The 15,898-nt window shown below is 45.6% G+C and overlaps 2 protein-coding genes across 2 annotated transcripts; both read left to right on the forward strand.

Annotated features, from left to right (window-relative positions):
• Positions 1 to 5,284: 5,284 nt before the first annotated feature.
• F4817DRAFT_189273 (acyltransferase family-domain-containing protein) lies at positions 5,285 to 7,394 on the forward strand. The gene is made up of 4 exons (XM_049298449.1): positions 5,285 to 5,299; positions 5,351 to 5,564; positions 5,848 to 6,466; positions 6,526 to 7,394. Exons 2-4 carry the CDS (start codon positions 5,526 to 5,528, stop codon positions 7,167 to 7,169), a joined length of 1,302 nt encoding a protein of 433 aa, XP_049156856.1. The 5' UTR covers positions 5,285 to 5,299; positions 5,351 to 5,525; the 3' UTR covers positions 7,170 to 7,394.
• Positions 7,395 to 14,169: 6,775 nt separating this feature from the next.
• On the forward strand, positions 14,170 to 15,753 carry F4817DRAFT_318048 (uncharacterized protein; the record flags this gene model as incomplete). The annotated part of the gene is made up of 1 exon (XM_049300884.1): positions 14,170 to 15,753. The coding sequence occupies one exon, from the start codon at positions 14,170 to 14,172 to the stop codon at positions 15,751 to 15,753; it is 1,584 nt and encodes a 527-aa protein (XP_049156857.1).
• Between the last annotated feature and the right edge of the window lie 145 nt (positions 15,754 to 15,898).

Consider the following 15,898-nt stretch of genomic DNA (forward strand, 5'->3'; position numbering starts at 1 on the left):
AGCGATTAATGGTAGGGATACCTTAACCTGTGACTAGGGTCTACTGTCGGTATTATCGTAATTATTATTTACGACACCTCGAGTCACCCCTGATCGCCAATTCTACAATATCCGTACATGTCTCGTTTCTATGTAGAGTTCGAATAGTTAAGTCTATTATCGCGAACCGAACCGAAGCAAAGTTGAATTGAAGGTATTTGGTAGGGGTGTAAAAGGCCATTTGATAATTTAGCACACTTTTAGAACCTTAGAGGGGAAGAACGACAAAAAGGGTACATATAATGTAGGGGTTTTTCTTTAGTTTATGACTATCGCGTTATGTACCCCTATTCGGAAATCCCGACTGCTGAAATGAGTGGTCAAGGGCTTGCTTCCAGGTACGGTATATGATATCTTGGCAAAGAATACGTATATTCGAGATCCCTCCCCTCTCATACCGTTGACATGGCGAGTTAACATACGGGTATATGTATAAGAACATGTACATATTATCGTTTAGCTGGAATCGTACCTTAGATCAATGCTCGGAATCTGCATCCATTGAAGAGGAAGAGTGAGTTATGTAGATATCGTATCCTTCTGTCGGGACCACCCGAGGGCAAATTCTGGTCTAGTGCGGAAAGAGATGCCATCCATCATTGGGTGGCACGATGATAACTGGGAGTCGGAAACATCCAGCTGGTACATTAGACACAGTTGAGCCCAAGTTCGCATATTCGGCAACGCTCATCGCCTAGATAGGCAGTCAGTCCGATGCTTATGGTAATCATCGATTTGACGCGGGCAGCAAGCGAGGGTGGCCACGTCTTTGGATGTTCTTAGAGTAGCCTAACGTGGACATATTCTATTTATCTAGGATCGATCCGACAAAAGTATGAGGTCGTAAACTTTGCTCAGTTGGACATAACACCTTCTGCGCTAAAGAACCTTTTATGGGGATAGGAATGGCAGGCGAGTTTTACTAACGACGTATCCTAAACAGTTACCTATTAAGCGGCTCGCTATCCCCTTTAACTAGACCTAGAAGTCAATTCTTATTATCCTCAGTACCTACTCGGTTAAGCAATAGTTCTAGGTCTTGATGAGGTGTTACCTACGAAACGATTACCGAATTCATAGACAGCATTGTGCCCAAATAGAATCCAGCTAACTTCCGACGAAGGAATCGAGATCTCTGCATACTACCGTCCTAGATACACGTATCTCATATATGTACCATATCGTTGTGGTTAGCGCGACGGGAGCCATGGGTCTACATATGGTGAGTCGATAGTGTTGGAACGTTACAACGATGTAGAGTACCTATGCCGCACGTGTGAGTGGAGGCAGCGAGTTATGAATGTAAACCTCAAAACCCCATATTGTAAACGACATGGTCAAGGAAGCTTACCCCAAGCAATTGGACGAACTAGCAGCGTCAGAACAAGTCGGGACCCAATGAGAATCAAGAAAGCCCTTGTGAGTGAGACAGTGCATACCGTGTTACCCATTCTGACATTGTCAAAGTCATGGCCGGCATACTCGGGTATATATTCGTAAGTCGAAACGAGGTCGTCGCAACCATTAACTAAGCTCAATCGCATCTGGTAAGCCATTCGGTACAGAATGCTGACCCTATTCGCGTTCTAGTGTGGGTGAGAACCCCAGGTCTTGTCAGGAGAAACGCGGCCTGGGGGTTCTCACCCTATTAATGAGAGCTGCCGCGTCATCGTAAGTGCTCGATGCTACATCCTTCTAACCAGGATAAAATTAGACGTTATAACACGAGAAGAGCCGACAATTGGATTTAGCGGTCAGTTCTTCCAAATCCAAGTGGCCGGGCCTGGTTTTATGCGGCTCGGCATCGTATTTATGAAAATGTAAATCAATTAGGAAGATCTCAGTTAGTTTATGATATGTAGGTTGAATTCAATTCCGGTTAAAAGATGTTTCAAGAGAAATCGACGCCCGGGCCGAGTCTGGGGATGATATCGAAGTTTCAGAAACACTCCCACTTACATGGATAATGTATGATCCCCAAGATCACCGCGCCGAAAGAGAGTCAAAAACATATCCTTTCACACGACACGGCCCCTCTAAGCGAAGACCTATTAATCTAGGTATAATCTATAAAATTAGAACATGTGATGAGCCGCAATAGCCTGCAAGCCGAGACCGCCTTAGCCGAATCCTGCAGGCTCTAATTGCTGTAAAAAAAAAATTTCTCGTTTGTTAGCCTTGGCGGCACATCTTATTTGACATGAATACGCGATATCGAGAAATAATCGGCGTCATTCTGTTATGCCTGTTCATAAATCGCCACTTTCATTTCTCGTGACCATACTAATTACTCGATACTACCTACTATCGCTGCAGTGCTGATCGAAGTCCACTTCGATTGTTCTTTGATGTGACATAGACATCTGATACGGGATTTTTGGAACAGCTCAAGTTCCCGGGGCAGAAAAATCCGAGCCTCGGCGTCTCAGTTCGAGCTTAGCTGCACGTTAAACCAATAAGTTCCAACGTGGGGAATTATTCCTTTTTTCGTAGATTCATACAGCTGTTACTAAACTGTTTAGTGTAGATCTCAAAATAGGGGCTTTATCAATATACTACATACATACATACCTACCTACATACTACATCGTAGAACGTTTAGGGGAGATTGAAGCCGCGTCAGCATTCGAGCCGGCGTATTAGGCTAGCAATTAAACAATTCCATTTGGGGAATGTTATTCGCCGCAATCAGCAACGGCTTTTCGCACCAATTTTGAGAGTAAGGTCTCCCTTTGTCTAACATATATGTAGCCGCTATCATTTTCTTTAATAACTCGCTACTTGGTGCTTTGCGGGGTCGCCACACGTGGATATTAACGATTATTGCAATAATGATAGGCCGTCTCAATTTTGGTTGGCGCCCGCATTGTTATGCCGCCGCATTGACAAACGATGCCAAGACCACTAGTAGGGTCGGTGAAGGTAGGGCTTATGTTTCCGTCATTAGTTAAGCAAGGAGCAGGATTTCGGTTGGCAAAGTTGTTATTTTCTTCCATTCCCTTTCAAAGTGCCAGCGCGTGCATATTAGCATCTGTAGGTCCGAAAGTATGGGATCCAAACGTGAAACGCTCGGTATCCAAAATTAAGAAGATCTTAGGTAGATAGATAAGCTTGAATCAACAACAGCTCGGTAGAATAGAAGAGAAGTCGTAATATAGATATGCCTATATGGGATTAGGAGAGGTTGTTCGCCATGCCGATCAGCAAAGAATTTTAGTGTGTTTGCAGCCTTATTTGGCTACAGGGTGATGCTGGCAAACTGCGGCAGGTGGTAAAAACAAAATCGTGATCTTCCTAAACCCCTCCAACCACGGCAAGTCGGCTGGGAGACGGGATCGCAGCCTGATACCGGATGTGCTGCTTTTGTTTTTTCGGAAACGGGGATTACTGGAACCAGGAATTCAAAAAGTCTTGGCTATAACACGAGCCATAACACGAACTGGGTCGAATTTGATGGACCGGAGGCGGCTGATACGACGGCACAAAAAAATCCGAACGGGAAGGGTGACACAAGCGCACGTCAGACTCATTGTCGTCAGGCCGCATGGGGAAAAAAAAAGAAGACTGTCAGACTGTTAGAATGCAACTCAGCAGCTCATGTTATTAGACAAGGCATTGGAAACGTGTGGCGCGGGTTTGCACCTCTTAGAATAGAATTAGGAATGAGACAGTACATCCACATCCCATGTAATCAACGGTGTTTTCAGGCGTGTTCAACGTGTGGGACAAGTATAGAATAAGAAAGCCAAGAACTGTTTAGTTACACTGCCAAGTCTCTTGGAAGAGTCGCTTGACAAGTAGTAAGAAAGGCCAAGACTCTTGTCGATGCCGATTATCCGGGGCAGTGGGAATAGCAAAAGAAGCTTTTTCGATGTAAGTGAACATCTAATATCTTCAACCATTTTAAAGTTAAAGGGTTTGAAGTTATCGCATCAATGCTTACAAGTTTAGCCGCATGTGGGGAGGGAAAGTTGCGAGTAAAGCGAAGCAGAAAAGTCGTAATTGATTATGCAGTTCTTAAAAGGTGTACTATGTGGTACCTAGTCGAGTTATTATTAGTCTACATAGGTCTTGTCTATTCATTCGAGAACAGGGCTTCCTTGTCCAATCATAGGTGGCCCTTCATTTTGTGGTACTTACCTACCTGTATGTGCCTTCTTAGAAAAGGAAAGCCGAGGGATTCCTAGCATCGGGTACCGCCTCTACATAGGTACATATGTACCGTACACCTACGGCATTAAAGCCCCCCACTGCATTAAAGTCAATCTACACTAAACGTTGCCACATTTAGCTTTAGGTAGCCAGGATATATCCTTTGTTTGGCTACTTAGGGCAGCTGAATAAACAGAGGATAAATAAAGAGGGAGAAAAAATGACTAGGTAAATAGCAACAGTGACAAACGGTCAGGAAGTTGCAAAACACATAAGGGGAATTTACGAAACCACGAAACCAACAACTACGTAACCCAACCCACCTGATTTAACCCCATTAAACCCCATTTCGTCACTGTCCCTGCTGCCCCTGCCGCCCCTGCCAATGTACACTATGTACCTAAGTAGCCAAGTACCTAGCCAATGTACCTGATCAAAAAGAGGCTGAATTGGTGGAGTTGTTAGCCCCAAAAGCCCAGTCACGCACGTCGCTTCGCTCCGCAAAGTAACCAAGGTTTAAGAGAAAACCGAAGCGTCTTTCCCTCTCCAATTCTCGCCAAGCCGCCGTCTACCTTGACTATATGGGAGATCCATACATCGATCAAATCACATCGATCCTGTTTGCCAAGTCTCAATCGACCGCCCCTTATTATATCTTCCCTCTTAAAAAAATCCTCCAACTTCCCTTTTCTCTCTCTTCCTTCTTTGCGCCTCTTGCCGTATCTTTAAGTGTGTGGGAACTGACCTCTAATCCTGTCCTTCTTGTTCTTTCTTTTATTACCACGCATTTAATCCGTCCGCCCTGCTTAACCTGTAAAAGGGAATTTAACTAACTGAGCGGTTGTGTATGCATATATCTATATGCTTGCGCGTGGGCGAATAATATCAATCTAATATTATTCCTTAGGTACCTACTTATTGAGACGGTTGCCCTACGAGCCTTACGGAGCTTATCATTAAAAACATCCATCTCTAGGTCGCGTGCGTGTCGCCACCTATCGTTAATCAGCTTCTCCAGCCTCTCCAGGACGCATATACGCATATTAGTGAATCTAGTCCCGCTTTTCTCTGTGCTGCGCGCGTCCGGAAAACACAACAGACCCGAACCGTAACATTCCAGCTTCGCTCGTTCCCCTCGTTCAACCCCTTACTTAATTAGGTGGTGCGTCCGGCACGGCAGTACCTTGAGAAACAGGGTTCTCAAACCCGATAAGGTGTTGGTTACTTCCGACATCAGTTCTCTGGCTACACCAACTCCAATCCAAGCCCCTTCTATCGAGGCATGACAGCGAAGTGATCATACCAACTTTGCGATTCCGCGACAACTCGTCATAATGGCTATTGGTAGAGAAGGAAACGTCAAATGGGTCGATGTAAGTTAACCAGTTTATTTACGTTGTAAGTGGGAATGCGACCGGCGACGAGAATGGATATCGATCGAATATGGCGCTTCAAAAATTTCGAACCTTCAAAGTCACGATAAAGTTCGGAACTTCAGCTGAAAGAGGCATCGGCCCACATGGAGACGGAATCTTCGGATGGTGGACATTGCGCCGAATCAGAATCATGGTTTAAGCTAAGCAGGGGATGGGATGGAAAAGGCGAACTCTAACCCTCCAGCTGTTCTTCGTAGCTAACAGTATTATCCGTTTATAGGGTCTTCGAGGCTTCGCATCCACTCTAGTGGTTTTGACTCATATCGCTAGAGCTTTCGATGGCGACCTTTTCCTCCCAGCTACTCATAACGGCTCAGCACCGCGGCCTATGCAACTACCTTTCCTACGAATCCTAGTTCAGGGCCGTATCGGTGTCACTATCTTCGCTTTTGTTACTGGCTATGTCTGTGCTCTTAAACCTATCAAACTGTACCGACAGAACAACCAAGATGCTGCCTTCACATCTATCGCCAAGTCCGCCCTCCGCCGTGTTCCTCGATTGGTTATACCCTGTGGTCTCGCAACTGTCATCATCTGGATAATGGCGAATCTAGGAATGTTTTTGGTCGCAAAGCAGAGTGATTGTTGGTGGTGTGGTAAGACCGCACCCGATCGCCAAGCGAACGTGTTCCTGTCGGTTAAACACTTGATTGAGAACATCATTTCAACTTGGACAAGAGGTCGAAACGCGTACGATGGCAATCAATGGACATTGTTACCATTGCTGAAGGGAAGCATGCAAGTTTATACTTTTATTGTTGCCACGGCCTATATTCGACCTCAGTTCAGGATGGTCCTGAGTTTGATGATGTATGCGTATTTCTGGATGGCAGCCGACGGTACGCTCTCACTTCTCCGACTCTTTGCTTCAAATGCTTCAAAGCTAATTATATCGCAGCGGCTTTTGGGATGCAGTTCTTCTGGGGTGTATTCCTCTGTGACTTGCAAAACCATCCTCCTGCCACCGAATGGCTTGCTCGTCGACCGAAAGTCTCGCAAGTTTTGGCTGCGATCTTCTTGTTTCTAGGTCTCTACGTTGCCTCGTATCCTGAAGGACACCCAGAATGGGTAGCCTGGTCACGCTACCAATTCGAAGTTTTGAAGCGCATCCTTCCCAAGGACCCCGATTTCCCTCGATTCGCTTCCGGAATTGGCTTAGAATTGATTACTTTGGGTTTACATTTCAGCCCAGCTCTACGTGATATCATGTCAAGCAAATATTTGCTCTGGTTTGGCAAGCAGTCTTTTGCCGTTTATCTTTTACACGGTCCTCTCCTTCGCAGTGTTCTTTGCTGGATGGTTTATGGAATCCACGTGCCCCCACCCATCACCAACGACAAGGGTGAAACGATTCACGGCACGCTCATGTTCCCCAGCGGGTGGCGTCTCATAATCGCCCTACCATTTTGGATCCCTCTAAACTACGGTGCCGCGATGCTTTGGACAGGCTATGTCGACCCTTGGTGTGCGACTCTGACCGAGAAGATTGTGGGCAAAGTTATGTTGGCACGCGATGAGAAGGGTGTTCTCTTACCGCAATAGATACGTGGTATTGATCGCCCCGAGAAACGTAATTATTGCGACAGCTCTAGACGGCCAAGACCATCAATGGGATGCCGGGGAGGCAATGCTATGAGCAATGCTATGAGCAATGCCATTCAATAATCCCCGGTTCGCAAACCGACATTTACGTTGGAGGGAGCGCATTCGCCAGTACCGACAATGTTCAATACTTTCACCAAATCCTTATTAAGAACTCTTCCGTGTGAATATGGTAGCTCTTTCTTTTTTGCAACGGGTGTTGGAGTTTCTGGAGTACAATAGGCTTAGCCTTGGGATTGCATTCATCATTGGTCATGGGGCATCAGGGGCATTTGACGGCCGAAGAGCATCATCGTACATACGCCCGGGGCGTCGTTATTAATTTCTACAGAGACGGCCGCAATATTGGCATGCATCGGGAGGTAGATAGTCAGCGATGTTTTTGACTGGCTAGTAACGGTTGATACCCATGATGATGAAAACAACCGAACTTAGATAAAGATGTAAGACGATGCCGTGTGCGTCGCTCAGTATACAGACTAATTCAGATAAGATTCTATCTGCGTTACGATTTGATAGTGGTTTCCTGTTATTGTAGGCCATATACTCAGATATGTACATACCTTGATGATTTTCCTAGTCTTATATTCATAATTTACTTAACGTATAAGGTACATCAAAACTTGATCCATGAAAGTAATTTTACTTTCCCGGTCAGTTTTGACGCCGAGTGCAAGATTTAGGCAAGGTATTCCAATAAGTTCGCCCTGCCCCAAGTACTTGATCAATTAGCGTATACACATTTTCCCGCAACTTGAAAACACCAATAGAAAGGGACAATTGGAGGTTCATTAAACCAACGACGTCGTATAATCCTTAGAGTCGATAAACGAGATAGGCTATTGAGTACCGACAAGATCGGCGCAACTTGTTGTGTCGTATTTCTTGCATGTGACCCATCCATGGTTTGCCGTATCCAGGTCATCGGGCCATGCAGTGAGAATTTAGAAACCTGCCTAAACGGGAAGTGTGGATGCGATACAACCTTCTTTGCTGTTGTTTAGAGCCTTACGTTAATTAATGAAAAGGCTTAGTAAGTAGTATCTGTAAGAGGTAGTATCTGGGTTAGGTAGGTAGTTACATATACATATTACCATCGTGGGTTATTCATGTGTACCAAATCTTGAAGACACGCAAGTAAAAGCAGAAATCCCTTGAGTTTCAAAATTTCGGTTTGCGTGTGGAGACCGTTTAGGGAATATTTGGAAGTTCGAATAAGTAACTGGCAGCGGAATAAGTTACAGTGAAGTTGATGTTACTTTTAAATATAACATACTTACGTATATTTGCTACCATCGTATTACATCCTTAATATACATTCGCTACTAGAATAGTTCTAAGCATTTAAATATTTACCATCGTGAACTTCCTATAGCTATGGGATCTCTTAAGGGTAATACTTGTGTGCGATACTATCATCTTAGTCCAGGGATATTTTGGCTATTCAGTTGATAATAAAACATGTTGGAGTCTTAATTCCAAATGGGAAATTCAAAGTTAACAAGTATTGTCTACCTATGTAATCACTCTTCCTTGATAGAGGGTTTATATAAGGTCAAATAAAACACCACAGCTTAAGTATCAATCCCATTCTCTCCCGACTCAAAGGAAGGTGGTGTAACCAGCATTTCTATGTAAACAGGTTGACGTATAGTCTTATTTCAGACACAGCATACACCGACCCAATGATGTCTGAAGCCAAGCTTAGGTAGACGGCGGGAGGAAGCATAATTGATTCTAGACCTCACCCATAGTTCTTCCACTAGTTATAGAGCGGAACTGCCTATTAATTCTCTCTAAGTGATATATTATACAAGCATACTTAGTCCTCAACTTATCCCGTAGTTCAGTATCTCGCGATATTAACACTATACGCCCATTATAATTTTCAAGCCAATGCTTAATATGATTGTATGGATACAGCGACGAATAAAACTTATACGTTAGCCATAGCTGTCAGAATACAAGAATTATAACCAGCTATGTAACGAAGATGGCTCACTAGATGATAGCCTAGTGTCGACTAGCTGGTGGATAAGTATATACAAGGCACCGAAGTGCTCGTAGTTTTGAAGAGGAGTAAGCATCAATAGATTTCTTTAATATATCACATACATTAATTTTCTACTAGTTAATTACATCGTACTCTATGCTATATATCGTATCAAGGGTTACCGTTAACAATAACTTATAGTGAGAGTAGATGATCGTATAAATTTATAGATCAGATGTAACTAACAGCTTTAGCTTATCAAAAATAGGATTTCATTTTCCTGAAGGTTCGATGTGTTATCTATACACCTTTGTTCCCTCATTTCTATCCTGACTCATACTTGAGAGCTCGTGTCGCCTTATAGGAAGTCGAATTTTACGAGTCAACGCTCATCACTGTATACCTAGATAAGGCTACTTTTGCGTAAGGACACAAGGACGGCTTTGTTTAAGTAACCTACCTACCAAATGCTAGGGTTCTATATAAAACACGTGGAATGGAGGATACTTCTAGTATATGGGCAAGAATTTTCATAGTTACGGTGAAAGCCGTGTTTCTTTAATAACTAGGTTATTACCCGAGACTGTTATTAGGCCATTGGGATCTCAAATTAAGCACACAGAATTTCCTATTCATATGTGTTGCTAGGATTGTAGTTGAAACATTTATAAATATACGTTCAGTATGTATAGCCAAAAGCTCCCATGATTAGCCCAAAGTTCCTTACGGGACAACAAAGTTGCTTTTATGCTTCTTGCTTCACCTCGTGATAGTCATATGCCCGCCCTAGAAGTTATTGTGACTATGTAAAGGGCTGCCAACTGCTAACCACCTATGTTTCGGTACGTAAGCTACATAATACCAGATCCACGGAGCAACATGAGGTAGTTTTTAGTTTTACTCGCTTGTGGACAGCTCAAATCGGTGTCTTCAAACCCCGATAATACATGGTCCTTCTATGGCTCTGTCTAGACTAAATAATGCCAAGTCTCCGTTAACTTATATCAACATCGCATCTTCCCAAGACACGCTGCGCAAATATGATAGCCTGGAAGATAGGTAGATGGGTACCTAGCCAGTAGAACCTACCGGCACCATCTCCGCACAAGCAAAATATTCGGTGTAGCATCTTGTGTCAGACTTAAACATCTGTAAGACAGCTGAAACAAGATGAGAGATACGCCGAAGCCGGCTGCTCTGCAAAATACTGGTGCTAGTCATATTTCGAATCTGAGCACTGTATAGATCGTGGTTTGCGTCAGCTATATGACCGGGCAATTGGAACCCTAGGACAGCTTCGTTTGATATGCATTGAACTCAAAAGCATTCCCGGTCTTCACAACTAGAGATGATTGATATACTACCATCACATGTATTGCCTTAGTGTAATATGTTTCCCAGAACATCTTCTTAATCTACGAAGGATATCCTTTTTATCTAGAGTAATTATAATCCTCATCTTGAAAAGTTTAATCTTTGTTCTGGTACATTATGCAACGGGGATTGGCGAGAAATTACTAGGGAAGACGGAGGCGGAAATAAAGCCACGAATTATTAGCATTGTATGGGACTATGCAGATATGACACTGAACAGGCAAGTCAGATAAATTTACTTGGGTCATGTGTCTGGGATTCAGCCGTATACTCGTATAAGAAGTTGCCATGAGAAGAACCCACAAGTAATATTGAATGAATATTGGGCATCTTGAGAATCTATTCGTTTGCACCCGACCCGACTCTCGTGAAACCCCATGATTGGGCAACCGCCATACTGCAACCCAAGTCATAGGACTGACGGATAAGTATTTCGGAAGCCATTTCCGTATGTAACTGCGTTTTGCAGCCTTCATCACCATTCTCACCAATTGGCAGTTTACTATAATACCAGGTTACAAATCATGTTACTAGAATGAAACATAAAGGACCATGGTCATATGCAAGCGCCATTACACACCCGACAATTAATGGCTAAGAATTGCTTTTTGCTTCCCTTCGCCGCCAGAGTTTGGCACCCTATTATTGGCGTAGCCCTTATTTTCGAGTCGTAAAACCTATCCTCGTCTTTTCGCCGGGGATCAAAGGGGTGAATTAATAAGCAATATAGCTCGCATGACACTATGGTTAAAAACCGTTGTGGTTTCAACAAGGGGAAGGACACTTTGTCCGACTTACAGCGCATACTATCTGAGGTGGTTTGTATGCAATATGATTTAGTATGGAGGCCTCTAGATATCTGCCGTGAGATTTTAAGATGATAACTGGCTGCCTGGGAGCTGTTCCCCGGTCTGCGAGGAGTTGTTGTTCGGTGTTACACAAGGCTGCATTGACTGTCGCCTGTGTGAGGCGTCAGATTTGATTCCTTGAGCCAAAAAAGACGTTAACTGTGGCCTTATAATTGGACCATGGACTTATGATATTGCGGACCTCACGTCAGCATTCGTGGAAGAATCAAGGAATATGCGTGACGTGAGACGAACGATCCGGGGACTTTCCTTCGGGAGCTTTCCTATGCCCGCCATACGTCTAATCCTACGATACCAGGATCGTCAGATCATGCTGTGCTCGCTTGTCCCCGGACGGACCGTCAGCCCCAGTCCCAACAGGATGGGTCCCGAATCCCGACTCCAAGATATGACGGTGGGATATGCACACCAGGGATATAACCATCATCGTCGACGTAACCCTCCAACGGATGTCTACCCAAACGGATATATCTCGTCAGTGGGGAACGGTCCGAAAGACAAAACAGAAAAAGTAAGCACCTAACTTCATTATTCCATGCATGCTCATATAGGTGTAGTTGGATGTAATGCAATGCAATGACTGCGCAAGGAGGCTGTATTAGGTACTTGAGGCTTAGTACTAAAAGGAAAAGGCGAAATGAGACAAGGGAAAAAGAAAAAAAGGAAAAAAAGAAGCCCAACTACCCAATGCGGCTATATGCAATTACCCGTTTAGGAAAGTACATGTGTCTATGTATTTTCGACTAAGAGTTAGCTCGTGCGAGTAATTTTGTGTAACGAAAAGGTACGGGCCACCTACATGTAGCAAGCCTAGCGAGTACCTAGGTACCTAGTCGAGTCTAGAAGCAGAAGCCGCAGGGGATTTATTGAATACGGAAGCAGCGGATGACTTCCAATCCACTCGATCTACGACAATGAACTTAATTATTATTATTCCCCGCCCCCACCGACGATTTGGAACCGATGTCTTTCCATTCACCTTAGTAAAGTACAAACTACATACAAATATACATACATACATCACAGATGACACACAGACTACCTCACATACACATACACACACATTCGAGTGTAAATTCTTATCACCTCCGGCTTGTTGGCATCCTATCTCCAAACCCGGCGTTTTACTCATTTATGACAGAAAATTCCATGCATACAAGTCATATATTCACTATGCATTTCATCTGTCGATCACCTCCTTCTAGTCAGCCAACACATCATCGGCTCCGAGCCCGCGACCAACCATGGATCTCTTCTCGTCCTTACCTCCCGAGATTCGGATCATGGTCTGGAGTCATGCGGCCGACCTGATCTATGAATCACGCCCTCGGCGTATCTAATTGTTGACCTATCGCGCCCTCTTCATCTGAACGCACAGCTTGATAAGTTCGCGTCACCTTATGCTGTCTTCCAGGTCAGCCTGAATCACGCCACGAGGCTGCCAGCCGATACTTGCTGTTCAGAGCCTGTGACCGTCCGAAGAGAGGGACGTGTGAGAGCTGATAGCTGATATGGATGTCTTCATTTTCCATCATGACATGTTGGTCGAGATGGCCTACGTTCCTGAATGGCAATTGCTTCACTCTGAAGGGGACAGTCGTGTATTTGCTTGGCCACCGGCCTTCACGAGGAAAATCCTCCTGCCTAGCGTGTGCTTCACTCATCCGTATAGTGACAAGCTTGTGCTTTTGCTCAGACTCCCTTGTTTACCTACGTACCATCTACCTGGATTTCGGATGCCCCCTGCTCAGTGCCGAGCGCGAGTTCGACTCGATAATGTTCCGAGTCAAGGTCCCCCCACAAGGATTAGCTAGTACGTGTTGTGAATTCACTTCTGACCCTCTTAGTGAGTCCGGCGCTCAAATACAGCTGCTGTACCGACCTGATGTGTAAACTGACAAAGATATTTTTCTTAAATGGACACTCAATGCCTTGGAGAATGGTATAAAAGGGTGGGAACCGTTCGCGCGGAAAGGCGTGGTTGCTATCCTAGTATCTTGAGCTTTATTACGGCCTGCAAACGGAAATCTAGTCCGACGCCCAGACCAAATGACCTTGCCCATACCCTTGGGTGAGCGCATGGATGAAGACCCCAAGCCCTGCATGCGATAGCGCGCCGCGGCTCTGACCAAAAACCAACATCATATCTGACGGCTTTTATGGGCTCCCTAGCGCCATCGGCTCCCATTTAAGCAGGGGATTGTCGACGGTAATCATACGCGGTCGACGTGGAGTTACGAGGGGTAGTACATCTGCAGCCAGCCTTTTATGGAATAATCAGCCCAACATTGACGTCTTTAGAAACAGTGGAAACAGCTTATGAACTTCTCACCAGGGTGGTCCAGCCTTCTTCTGGGTATTATTACCTGACCTGCAATTTGATCTCAGCTAGCAAGGGTCTAAGAGATCTTCATCTCTCGCAACCTTAGCTCTGCTTCTCGCTAATCGCCCCTCCTGGTTTTCGTCAGCTCATACATAGTAAGAGATATCATGCCTCGGGGCTCCCAGAGCTATACTATCGCGATGAGAGAGTTCATCGACAAGCGCATGAATATCTCCCAAGCCTCTGATACTTCCTTCATACTCCAGCACCAAAGAAACTTACTCGCACGTACCACGTGAAATACTTCCCCTTCATCTTCAAGAGGCTAGCGCCTCATACCTAGTCACACTCATGCCTTCACAAGCAAGCTATCCGTTCACGATGCGTAAAAGGCGGTCACCGATTGGCGAAGACATGGTAACTACGCGGCCACGACGTCGCAACTTACAAAACCGGCCGCTCAAGCCACTCGCCAATGCTACTACTAGACGCACACGTTCACTTCCTGCAGTGAGCCAGCCATTGCCAATGCTGGATAAGGAAAACCATCTTGGTTGGCAAGAACCACTTTCGGTGTGGAACCAGAACGCACCTCGCGTTTATATATGCGTCGTACTCTGCTTCCCGTGCGATAATCAGCGGCGGCACGACGCAGTTCGGCATATCGAATCTGCTCTTAAACGTTTGGCGAGAGAACGGCCAGTCTTCGCCGGGAGGCTTCGGGCTAATAGTAATAGCGGTAGCGTCTCACTTCACCGGTCACCTTCACAAGATATTCCTTTTCAGGTGCTCCCCGCAAGCGAAACGAGTCGACAAGAATACTCACGAATGAAGGATGCCGGTTTCCCACCAGGCGCATTCGTTGGTTCCCGGTTCGGTGTTTCGGGCATAGTAAGCTCCAACCTTGATTCGATACCGGTGTCCAAGGTACAGGCAGAGTTCCCGCCCGGTGGTCTACTACTTTCTATGTTCTTACACCACGGGCTGGTGGATGGGGGCTCGTTGCGTGTCTTCCTAGAATGCTTTGCTGCTCAGACTCGAAACGCTCCAGTTAACTTGCCTTCCGAGCAGACGTTTCCGATGTTACACCATCGCAGCCAGAGAGGCCCAATTACCATACACAACGACAACGGCGCTACATTCCAACGTCTACTAAAAAGATGCCCGGAATATACGATGCTATGTGACCTTAGCGGCCCAACGCAACCGCGAATCCTAAAGACTGGACCGTCTATGGCAAACATCGAGAAGATAGGCAAGATCTTCGTTTTCAGGAACGAGCGACTGCAGGAACTCCGAGAGCTGATTCGGTCTCAAAATGGCGGGGTGGAGTCGCCGTCGGCTTACACAAGCTTGGCTACCCTCGCCTTTGCGCATATCACGAAGTCCCGCGTGGCAACCGAAAATAACTTACCTGGGTTAGAACCAAGACGGAATGCCATGCTATGGAACTCGGTGAACTGGCGAACGAGAGCCTTCAAGGGCGCCACAGAAAACTACTTTGGCAATGCAGCCCTACCAGTTGTTACGAAGGCATTAAAGACCCAATTAATTGCAGCTTGCGATGACGACAGCGAACTTGCTCGCCTCGTCCCGCTCGTGAAAGCATCTATCGACGCTGTCGACCAGGAATACGTCAGCCGGCGCCTCGCCATGCTATGCGAAGCGCCCGACCCACGCCTAGTAGGAGTGAATTATGACCCACGGATGCCCGAAGCGCTGGCATTCAACACATGGCGACATTTCGGCGCGGACGTCGAATGGAACATACCGGGAGTACCCGTAACTAAGGCGGATGCAATTAGGCGGGCTCACGGTTCGTGGAACCTTGGTACAGCTCTGATACTCCCGGCCAAGGCGGACTCGATGAAGCAAGAACTCTTTGTGAGCTTACCGGTTGATTCGATGAGGCTGCTGTGCGCCGACGTTGGGTGGACGAAGTGGATTGATAGGATCATAGGTTGAATAATGATGAGGCTGCAACCACTATAATGTAATTATCTAATGCCTTTGATCCCTGCTCCTCGATGATCTACTCACTTCTCATTTCCGTGGCAGTTAGGTATTGGTTGTCACCCTGTCGATTGTTGTATCCGAGGTCCAGCACAAC

This window comes from Daldinia loculata (genome assembly GCF_022478755.1).
Source record: "Daldinia loculata strain CBS 113971 unplaced genomic scaffold F4817scaffold_42, whole genome shotgun sequence".
NCBI classification, from domain to species: domain Eukaryota; kingdom Fungi; phylum Ascomycota; class Sordariomycetes; order Xylariales; family Hypoxylaceae; genus Daldinia; species Daldinia loculata.

Bases quoted from the DNA above. Each gene is read 5' to 3' on its own strand.
- F4817DRAFT_189273 (XM_049298449.1), top strand. From the start codon at position 5,526: ATGGCTATTGGTAGAGAAGGAAACGTCAAATGGGTCGAT. The intron at 5,565-5,847 runs GTAAGTTAACCA...ATCCGTTTATAG, and splicing joins GAAACGTCAAATGGGTCGAT to GGTCTTCGAGGCTTCGCATC. The intron at 6,467-6,525 runs GTACGCTCTCAC...ATTATATCGCAG, and splicing joins TTTCTGGATGGCAGCCGACG to CGGCTTTTGGGATGCAGTTC.